Source organism: Sander vitreus, unplaced genomic scaffold (assembly GCF_031162955.1).
Source record: "Sander vitreus isolate 19-12246 unplaced genomic scaffold, sanVit1 ctg384_0, whole genome shotgun sequence".
Taxonomy (NCBI): Eukaryota; Metazoa; Chordata; class Actinopteri; order Perciformes; family Percidae; genus Sander; species Sander vitreus.
In genome coordinates, this window is record NW_027595511.1 from 35,823 (window position 1) to 47,500 (window position 11,678).

The window sequence follows — 11,678 nt, forward strand, 5'->3', positions numbered from 1 at the left end:
TTTTTAACCCACATCACTCTCTACTAATATTGTAGTCATATTAGTAGAGATTAAAAAAATAAAAATAAAGACAAATTAACTAGCGTGTGTGTTCCACAGGAAGAAATTAGGCAGCAGACCATCTCTGAGCCAGAAGTCCAGGAGCATCAGGAGGAACCAGGCTATGCTGAAGAGGAACCCGGACCAGCCAAGATGAGGAAGTCATGTGGGCTAACAGACTTACTTGGTCAGACTGATCATCATGAACTGCCATAGCTGAGGAGGAAGTGAAAAGATAGCAGGAGGTCACACCACCGTCACTCACAGAAGATCCACTAAGCTGGTGGAAATCACATGAGCGAGTCTGTCCTTTCCTGGCCAAGCTGGCAAAAAGATACCTTTGTATCCCAGGGACTAGCGTCTCAGCCGAAAGAGTCTTCTCGACGGCTGGAGACACTGTCACAGCACACAGGAGCTCTGAGCTCAGAGCATGTTGGTCAGCTCCTCTTTCTGAGCAAGAATGCTGACATTCCTTTACTGTCCAAATGTTTTTGAACTTTCTTTAGTACCAAGGTTGGCAGCAAACAGTAGCACACGTTTACTTAAAGAGTACATGTTGCATTTTATTTAATTTTAACATTTTATTTGAATGCAAGGCTACATGTTTGATCTTATTTTATTTAAATGTAACAGTTATTGCCTTTCTAATTCCCTAGGGGCTGAAGGGCCTGCACAACTCTTTTTATACAAGTTGCATTGTAGAAAATACCTGTTTGTGTTACAGTCTAGTCCACCTTAATTAAATACAAACAGTTCAGTTTGCCAGGTGTATACAACATTTATAACATATTCATGAACGTGTTGGTTAGTTAGTCAGCTTGACAGTCACATTTTACAGCAATAAAGGTCATGTGAGATGAACAAACAGATGTTGACAAAGTTTTCCTTTGGGGACATAATAATGAAGTTGGACAAAAGGTAATAAAATGCAATATATTGCAGAATATCACAATATGTTTAAAATCGCAATAATATCGTATCGTGGTACCTCTGGTGATTCCCACCCCTAGCGCGCACACACACACACACACACACACACACACACACACACACACACACACACACACACACACACACACACACACACACACACCCCGGGACAAAAAAGCATTTTGGTGTGTTTACACATTAACTGTGTTAATTATTACTCATTAAAAGAGTCTCCATTCTGCTGTTTCTGACTACTTTACTCTTTCAGGACAAAAAAACAGGAGAGTCAGTTTTAAACGGCTCCGTCTTTATTTCTGGACATCAGGAAGCAAACAGAGTATCAGGGGAACAGCCATTAGACCATTTCAGAAACATGTTCAAACTGGATGTCAGATCCTTTTAGTTACCGTCACCAAACCCACCAGACTCCATGTAAATAATCAGGACTTTTAGCGTGTATAGAGCCAGCATATCTCTACATGTAAATGGGTGAATTAAGGGTTTATTTCAACCAAACCAGAGTGGTGATTGTTGGAACAGTGGAAAGATGAACCAAGACGGCTTTTGGTAGTTTTATTTAGTTTCTGTCCAGTTTGAATGATGTGTGTTTTACAATGATTAAAGTCCTGATTATTTACATGGAGTCTGGTGGAGATATGCTGGCTCTATACACGCTAAAAGTCCTGATTATTTACATGGAGTCTGGTGGAGATATGCTGGCTCTATACACGCTAAAAGTCCAGATTATTTACATGGAGTCTGGTGTAGTTTGGTGATGGTGATTTCGGGGCTGTTTCATGTTAAACTAAAAGGATCTTCCTCTTTAACTAAAAGGTCTATCTCTGTAGGGATCCATCCCATAATGTTGTCAGACACTTAGAATAATAATCTGAGTCTGTCAGCAGCAACAACAGAACTTTTAGTGACTCTAACTGCTGCTGAACATTAGTCCTGTAGGGTAACATTACAGCTTGTTACTAACTGCTGCTGAACATTAGTCCTGTAGGGTAACATTACAGCTTGTTACTAACTGCTGCTGAACATTAGTCCTGTAGGGTAACATTACAGCTTGGTTCTGGTTTAATACTGGACCAGTTTCAGAGATTGTTGTTCCATCAGACACTCAGACACACAAACATGGAGACAGAGAGAAAGTTCCCCTTTAAGTTCCTTTTCTTTGGTTCTGAAGTAGTTTTATATCAGACGCACCGAGTCTGAAATCAGAACCTAAAGCATAAAGTATGAACCCTAACTTCCCATTTACATTCATGTTATACATGCTGTCACTACCTGATGTGAGTCAAAGCAGATGTGAGTGGCGCATGCTCAGATTTAAACGGTTTACGACATAATGTATCATACTGAAATTTAATAATGAACTTTTCTCATTACAAATAATAACAGAAGATGGAAATCATTTCAAAAACATTGTAGCTATGATTGTTTGGTTGCTAACGTTAGCTCAAAACACCGTTCCAGCGACGGCCTTTGTTGTGTCTGATTGCTAACTTGTAGCCAGCAGTGAACCAACTTGGTTATGTAGCTCCATTTTTATTGTCTTGACATTACAGAAGTCTCTCGTTAGCAGGTTCTTGGAGGCTACTTGTCGCAAAGTGACGCATGAGCAACTCACATCTGCACTCGACTCACACCGGGTAGTAACATCCCTCTAGAGGCCAATCTTCACCATGCTGTTGGCGAGCCAAACAAGAATCTAAAGTGTTGCGTTGATAGCATTTAAGTTGGCCGAGATCTGGCAAAGGTCGTGTTTTGAGTGAGTGAGAATCGGGTACCAGCCCTACGATCCAGCACCACTCTCCTCTTCACAACATCCATGTTCGTCTTCAGTCCGGCGGTCCAAATCCGGGGCCCAGGGGCCCGGCAGGGTCCTGGTCCTGCCCGTGGAAGGGTCCAGGTTCTACACCATGCCGCTCCACTGCAGCGAGGTGTACGCCACGCGGCCGTCCGTCCCCGGAGAACACAGCAGCACCGTCTTCTTGACGTTGGAGCCCAGACGAGACACGGCCAGGACGTCCAGCAGACTCAGCGACTCATCCAGAGACACACACACGGCTATGAAGTGGGCATGGAAACGGAGAGGATCCCCTGGGGGACAGAGAGACAGACAGTTAGAGAAACAGACAGGTAGAGAGATAGAGACACAGGTAGAGATAGAGACAGTTAGAGAGAGAGAGAGAGAGAGAGAGAGAGAGAGAAACAGAGAGAGAGAGAGAGAGAGAGAGAGACAGACCGGTAGAGAGAGAGAGACACAGGTAGAGATAGAGACAGTTAGAGAGAGAGACAGTTAGATAGTTACAGAAACAGGTAGAGAGAGAGAGAGAGAGAGAGAGAGAGAGAGAAACAGACAGGTAGAGAGAGAGACAGACAGGTAGAGAGAGAGAGAGAGAGGCAGTTCGAGAGAGAGACAGATAGTTACAGAAACAGGTAGAGAGAGAGAGAGACAGACAGGTAGAGAGAGAGAGAGAGAGACAGGTAGAGATAGAGACAGACAGCTAGAGAGAGAGGCAGTTAGAGAGAGAGAGAGAGAGACAGACAGGTAGAGAGAGAGAGAGAGAGAGAGAGACAGGTAGAGATAGAGACAGACAGCTAGAGAGAGCGGCAGTTAGAGAGAGAGACAGTTAGATAGTTACAGAGACAGGTAGAGAGAGAGAGACAGACAGGTAGAGAGAGAGAGAGAGACAGACAGCTAGAGAGAGAGGCAGTTAGAGAGAGAGACAGTTAGATAGTTACAGAGACAGGTAGAGAGAGAGAGACAGACAGGTAGAGAGACAAACAGAGAGAGAGAGAGAGACAATTAGAGAGAGTCCATATGTTTTCTTTTTGGGTGGGCCCTAAATCATGGTTTCAGCCTGTTGCCGTGGTCCTGCTCCGCGCCCTGCTATGCCCTGTTACACCTGCTATGCTCTGCAGTGCCCTGCTATACCCTGCTACGTCCGGTGACGTCCTGCTATACCCTGCTACGTCCTGCGACGCCCTGCTATACCCTGCTACGTCCGGTGACGTCCTGCTATACCCTGCTACGTCCTGTGATGCCCTGCTATACCCTGCTACGTCCGGTGACGCCCTGCTATACCCTGCTACGTCCGGTGACGTCCTGCTATACCCTGCTACGTCCTGTGACGCCCTGCTATACCCTGCTACGTCCTGCGACGCCCTGCTATACCCTGCTACGTCCTGGCGCCCTGCTATCCCTACTCGTCCTGCGACGCCCTGCTATACCCTGCTACGTCCTGTGATGCCCTGCTACGTCCTGCGACGCCCTGCTATACCCTGCTACGTCCTGTGACGCCCTGCTATACCCTGCTACGTCCTGCGACGCCCTGCTATACCCTGCTACGTCCTGTGACGCCCTGCTACGTCCTGTGATGCCCTGCTATACCCTGCTACGTCCTGTGATGCCCTGCTATACCCTACTACGTCCTGTAACGTCCTGCAGTGCCCTGCTATGCCACAAACTACTACAACTACTATTTCTAGTCACTGATCCATTATCTTTGTGACTATTATTGCCACTGTTCATCACACCCCCAACCGGCACCGTCAGACACCGCCTACCAAGAGCCTGGGTCTGTCCCTGTCAGACACCCCCTACCAAGAGCCTGGGTCTGTCCCGTCAGACACCGCCTACCAAGAGCCTGGGTCTGTCCCTTTAGACACCCCCTACCAAGAGCCTGGGTCTGTCCTGTCAGACACCCCCCTACCAAGAGCCTGGGTCTGTCCCGTCAGACACCGCCTACCAAGAGCCTGGGTCTGTCCCGTCAGACACCACCTACCAAGAGCCTGGGTCTGTCCCGTCAGACACCGCCTACCAAGAGCCTGGGTCTGTCCCATGAGACACCGCCTACCAAGAGCCTGGGTCTGTCCCGTCAGACACCCCTACCAAGAGCCTGGGTCTGTCCCGTCAGACACCGCCTACCAAGAGCCTGGGTCTGTCCCGTCAGACACCGCCTACCAAGAGCCTGGGTCTGTCCCAGGTTTCTCCCTAAAAGGGAGTTCTTCCTCGCCACTGTCCCACTGAATGCTTGCTCTTGGGGGAACTATTGGAATTGTTGGCTCTTTGTAAATTATAGAGTGTGGTCTAGACCTACTCTATCTGTCAAGTGTCTTGAGATAACTCTTGTTATGAATTGATACTATAAATAAATTCAACTGAAATTGAAATTGGATTGAGATAGTTAGAGAGAGAGACAGACAGTTAGAGAGACAGACAGTTAGAGAGACAGTAAGAGACAGAGAGACAGTTAGAGAGAGACAGTTATTATAATATAAGAGTGAGACTGACCTGGATAAACCAGGAAGTCTCCTCCGAACTTCCCTGCAGAGGTCAGGTAGAAGCCCCGCCCCCTCAGGTCTCTGAACACCTGGTACCTGGCGGCGCGGCGTGGCTCGTCCTGTGCTCCGATTGGCCGGTCGGCCCGCAGGAAGTCCCCGGCATCGGCGCAGTACGAAAGCCCCGCCCTCGCCGTGCTGAGCTGCACCGCCATCGCCGAGCGAGGAAAGGAGAAGCTGCTTTCCAACGCCACCAGACGACACCGCAGGGACTCATCTCCAGACTCTACAGGGACGGGGAACAGGAAACAGGATCACAACCAGGACCAGAACCAGGACCAGGATCAGAACCAGATCAGGATCAGAACCAGAACCAGAGAACAGGAATAGGACCAGGGAAAAGGAACAGGACCAGGAACAGGAATAGGACCAGGACCAGGAACAGGGAACAGGACCAGGGAACAGGAATAGGACCAGGACCAGGGAACAGGAACAGGACCAGGGAACAGGAACAGGAATAGGAATAGGACCAGGACCAGGGAACAGGAATAGGACCAGGGAACAGGACCAGGATCAGAACCAGGACCGTCATGGGGTTGTTTGAAGATGTAATATTTCCAGATAAAGAGTCACGAACAAATATCAAATCAAATAATTCAAATATTTTATCTCACGCAAATCTGCGGCAGAACAAATCTCAAATTTGCCGGAAGTTCGTCAGGGTTTTCCAGGCAAGCGAAAGATCTCAGCGCTATGTACCCCCAAATAAACAAATACTACAGCGCTATGTACCCCAAATAAACAAATACTACAGCGCTATGTACCCCAAATAAACAAATACTACAGCGCTATGTACCCCAAATAAACAAATACTACAGCGCTATGTACCCCAAATAAACAAATACTACAGCGCTATGTACCCCAAATAAACAAATACTACAGCGCTATGTACCCCAAATAAACAAATACTACAGCGCTATGTACCCCAAATAAACAAATACTACAGCGCTATGTACCCCAAATAAACAAATACTACAGCGCTATGTACCCCAAATAAACAAATACTACCGCGCTATGTACCCCAAATAAACAAATACTACAGCGCTATGTACCCCAAATAAACAAATACTACAGCGCTATGTACCCCCAAATAAACAAATACTACAGCGCTATGTACCCCAAATAAACAAATACTACAGCGCTATGTACCCCAAATAAACAAATACTACAGCGCTATGTACCCCAAATAAACAAATACTACAGCGCTATGTACCCCAAATAAACAAATACTACAGCGCTATGTACCCCAAATAAACAAATACTACAGCGCTATGTACCCCAAATAAACAAATACTACAGCGCTATGTACCCCAAATAAACAAATACTACAGCGCTATGTACCCCAAATAAACAAATACTACAGCGCTATGTACCCCAAATAAACAAATACTACAGCGCTATGTACCCCAAATAAACAAATACTACAGCGCTATGTACCCCAAATAAACAAATACTACAGCGCTATGTACCCCAAATAAACAAATACTACAGCGCTATGTACCCCAAATAAACAAATACTACAGCGCTATGTACCCTCAAATAAACAAATACTACAGCGCTATGTACCCCCAAATAAACAAATACTACAGCGCTATGTACCCCAAATAAACAAATACTACCGCGCTATGTACCCCAAATAAACAAATACTACAGCGCTATGTACCCCAAATAAACAAATACTACAGCGCTATGTACCCCAAATAAACAAATACTACAGCGCTATGTACCCCAAATAAACAAATACTACAGCGCTATGTACCCCCAAATAAACAAATACTACAGCGCTATGTACCCCAAATAAACAAATACTACAGCGCTATGTACCCCAAATAAACAAATACTACAGCGCTATGTACCCCAAATAAACAAATACTACAGCGCTATGTACCCCAAATAAACAAATACTACCGCGCTATGTACCCCAAATAAACAAATACTACAGCGCTATGTACCCCAAATAAACAAATACTACAGCGCTATGTACCCCAAATAAACAAATACTACAGCGCTATGTACCCCAAATAAACAAATACTACAGCGCTATGTACCCCAAATAAACAAATACTACAGCGCTATGTACCCCAAATAAACAAATACTACAGCGCTATGTACCCCAAATAAACAAATACTACAGCGCTATGTACCCCAAATAAACAAATACTACAGCGCTATGTACCCCAAATAAACAAATACTACAGCGCTATGTACCCCCAAATAAACAAATACTACAGCGCTATGTACCCCAAATAAACAAATACTACAGCGCTATGTACCCCAAATAAACAAATACTACCGCGCTATGTACCCCAAATAAACAAATACTACAGCGCTAGAACAAACGTAAAAAGTCTGAATTTATTCTTCATCAGGTCCGCATGACGACAAGCAAACAACTTTTAAAATGCTGGTTTTCTGAGGAGTTTGTAAGTATGTATGTAGTTTAGACGGAGCGATGACGTCATGGTGACATGTTCTCACCTGTGGGTGATGACGTCATGGTGACACGTTCTCACCTGTGGGTGATGACGTCATGGCTCGGAGCAGCGCTGACTTCCTGTCCTCCAGAGCGAGGACACTCTGCTCCTCGTAGCTCCGCTGCTGTGCCTCCTGGTACTGCTGCACCTGTAGCTCCACCCCTCCATCCTGCACACACACAACAACACATCTAACACACCTGTAGCTCCACCCCTCCATCCTACACACACACACACACACACACACACACACACACACACAGCTCCACCCCTCCATCCTGCACACACAGCAACACAGTAAAGAGAGGACAACACGGCCTACAGTAACGAGAAGACAACACGGCCTACAGTAAAGAGAGGACAACACGGCCTACAGTAAAGCGAGGACAACACGGCCTACAGTAAAGAGAGGACAACACGGCCTACAGTAAAGCGAGGACAACACGGCCTACAGTAAAGAGAGGACAACACAACCTAAAGTAAAGAGACAACACGGCCTACAGTAAAGAGACAACACGGCCTACAGTAAAGAGAGGACAACACGGCCTACAGTAAAGAGACAACACGGCCTACAGTATAGAGAGGACAACACGGCCCACAGTAAAGAGACAACACGGCCTACAGTAAAGAGACAACACCGCCTACAGTATAGAGACAACACGGCCTACAGTAAAGAGAGGACAACACGGCCTACAGTAAAGAGAGGACAACACGGCCTACAGTAAAGAGAGGACAACACGGCCTACAGTATAGAGACAACACAGCCTACAGTATAGAGAGGACAACACAGCCTACAGTAAAGAGAGGACAACACGGCCTACAGTAAAGAGACAACACAGCCTACAGTAAAGAGAGGACAACACGGCCTACAGTAAAGAGAGGACAACACGACCTACAGTAAAGAGAGGACACCACGGCCTACAGTAAAGAGAGGACAACACGGCCTACAGTAAAGAGAGGACAACACGGCCTACAGTAAAGAGAGGACAACACGGCCTACAGTAAAGAGAGGACAACACGGCCTACAGTAAAGAGAGGACAACACGGCCTACAGTAAAGAGGACAACACGGCCTACAGTAAAGAGAGGACAACACGGCCTACAGTAAAGAGACAACACGGCCTACAGTAAAGAGAGGACAACACGGCCTACAGTAAAGAGACAACACGGCCTACAGTAAAGAGGACAACACGGCCTACAGTAAAGAGAGGACAACACGGCCTACAGTAAAGAGTGGACAACACGGCCTACAGTAAAGAGTGGACAACACGGCCTACAGAAAAGAGAGGACAACACGGCCTACAGTATAGAGAGGACAACACGGCCCACAGTAAAGAGACAACACGGCCTACAGTAAAGAGACAACACGGCCTACAGTAAAGAGACAACACGGCCTACAGTAAAGAGAGGACAACACGGCCTACAGTAAAGAGAGGACAACACGGCCTACAGTAAAGAGTGGACAACACGGCCTACAGTAAAGAGAGGACAACACGGCCTACAGTAAAGAGTAGACAACACGGCCTACAGTAAAGAGTGGACAACACGGCCTACAGTAAAGAGACAACACGGCCTACAGTAAAGAGAGGACAACACAGCCTACAGTAAAGAGAGGACAACACGGCCTACAGTAAAGAGAGGACACCACGGCCTACAGTAAAGAGAGGACAACACGGCCTACAGTAAAGAGAGGACAACACGGCCTACAGTAAAGAGAGGACAACACGGCCTACAGTAAAGAATATTATCATCACCAGAAAGATAAAGGTCTGGCGAACGCATTGATGTGGTTTTAATGTTTGTGGTGTCAAATATATGCGACACAGAGCAGGTAACAGACAGGGAACATCAGATATTTCTTTTCATTGTTTCTATAGGCAGTTGGTATGAACAGAGCCAAAAGTTTAGGTCCGCTGGATTCCATAGTTACATGTCTGCGACCGGCACAACATTTCCTACATGTTGACCAACCATGATGTATGAAGAGTGAAAACTGTAGGAGAGAGACATTAGTTTGGAGAGAATCAGAGGATGGTACTGCAGCTCCCCCCTCTGTCCTCCCCTCTAGTCTCAACCTTCCTGCCCCATAGACACACACTGGAACATCTAACACGGTCTGAAAACTGGACGATACGTAAACTGTGATTAGGTAGAAACCGTGCTGGATATCAGAACGCCCATTCAGCCCAATAAAGGCCCTGTCTTGTCTTCGGTTTAAACTTGTAATTATTTTTCTACATTAAAGTATGGCGATACAGTATGGCCCCAAAGAAGGGTTGTTATGAGCGATGTTAAGCAATTTCCCTGTAGATTTCCCATTAAGGTCTATGGGACATTTTGTGGCAAAAATCATCAAAAGTTTAGTAATTAGTTCCAACGTGGTTTTGCATATTGTAAGCTAGCCGTAAACCCCACTTTAGCTGCTAGTGTTAGCAAACACTAGCTAGTCAACAGTCTGTTAACATTAATATTTGCAAGCCCAACAGCTGTTTTGCTTTGCTCTTTTTCCATAGATGGCAACTTCCTACTCGTACGCTCGTACCTGCTCACTCAGCCCACCCGCTCCCCCCCCCCTTCTATGTCAACATTCTATGTCGGCATTCTATGTCGGCATTCTATGTCGGCATTCTATGTCGGCATTCTATGTCGGCATTCTATGTCGGCATTCTATGTCGGCATTCTATGTCGGCATTCTATGTCGGCATTCTATGTCAGCATTCTATGTCGGCATTCTATGTCAGCATTCTATGTCAGCATTCTATGTCAGCATTCTATGATGAATCTTATGAGACAGGGCGTCTACTCTATCCTGTTAGTCCTCTCAAATGTTATATAATAACATTGAGGAAATGCAGAAATTATTTAGAAATGCACAACAGCAGCTACATATACAAAATACCAAAAAAGTTTGTTTTTTTTGTTGTTTTTTTTAAAACCATCGCTTTGGCACCCCCCATGGTGCTGCGCCCCTATGCACCGCATATAGTGCATACCCACTTTTTGTGCCACTGTGTGTGTGTGTGTGTGTGTGTGTGTGTGTGTGTGTGTGTGTGTGTGTAATTAATAAACTGAAATGATGTGAGTGGTTTCAGGTTGGACAGATTTTAAGGATATGAAGCATTTGAAGATACTCAAAGAAAACGACATCAAAATGAACAGAAATACCAACGGAGAGTTCAGGGTTCGAGAGATAAGGCTCAATGATTTTGGTTATTGTGGTCTGACACACACACACACACACACACACACACACACACACACACACACACACACACGTTTGTTTCACTATCTTTGTGGGGACCCATCATTGACATAATGCATTCCCTAGCCCCTTACCCTAACCTTAAAAGGTCATCAAACTTTAGTATCAAACTAATTAGTTCCAACGTATCGTTCAGTTTAGACTTTACACCCGAACTGAAGAGAGACACCCAGCTGCTTTACTTGGCCAATGAGGTTTAACCATGCATCAGCTCATTTAAATGATGTTAGTATGTTTTCATACACCAGTGGGTAAGTTAACTGACTAACCTGGTTACCAGCGGGTGGAGCAGTGGGGGGGTCGATATGGCATTCGGTCAGCAGCCGCTCCTCCTCTGGCAGCAGCAGCAGCGGGCGGCCCAGCCGCACGTTCTGGCGGGGCGTCCGGGGCAGGGCGCCCAGCAGCGCCCCCACCAGGCCCCGAGCCCGCACGGAGCGTAGGTCCTCCACCCTCCACAGCAGGGCGGAGGAGTCACACATGCTGACCGCCAGGGGGGAGGACTCACACATGCTGGCCGCCAGGGGGGAGGAGTCACACACGCTGGCCGCCGCAGCTCGAGGCGGAGGCTCGTCCATCACTCCTACCTGTGTAGATCAAAACAAACTTAATCAATAAGTCGGCTGC

The 11,678-nt window shown here is 46.4% G+C and overlaps 1 protein-coding gene across 2 annotated transcripts in view; it reads right to left on the reverse strand.

Moving 5' to 3' along the window:
• Nucleotides 1–1,441: 1,441 nt before the first annotated feature.
• Nucleotides 1,442–11,678, reverse strand: part of tsen34 (TSEN34 tRNA splicing endonuclease subunit) — a 10,808-nt gene continuing 571 nt past the window's right edge. The window contains exons 2-5 of one of the 2 annotated variants that reach the window (XM_078245122.1): nucleotides 11,324–11,638; nucleotides 7,833–7,962; nucleotides 5,273–5,545; nucleotides 1,442–3,042 (exon numbers count right to left, since the gene is read on the reverse strand). In XM_078245122.1, the coding sequence (XP_078101248.1) occupies nucleotides 2,888–3,042; nucleotides 5,273–5,545; nucleotides 7,833–7,962; nucleotides 11,324–11,629 (864 nt within the window). In that variant the 5' untranslated portion in view covers nucleotides 11,630–11,638 and the 3' untranslated portion in view covers nucleotides 1,442–2,887. Of the gene's footprint in view, nucleotides 3,076–5,272; nucleotides 5,546–7,832; nucleotides 7,963–11,323; nucleotides 11,639–11,678 lie in introns of both variants that reach the window. The other variant, XM_078245121.1, reaches the window with a different exon arrangement.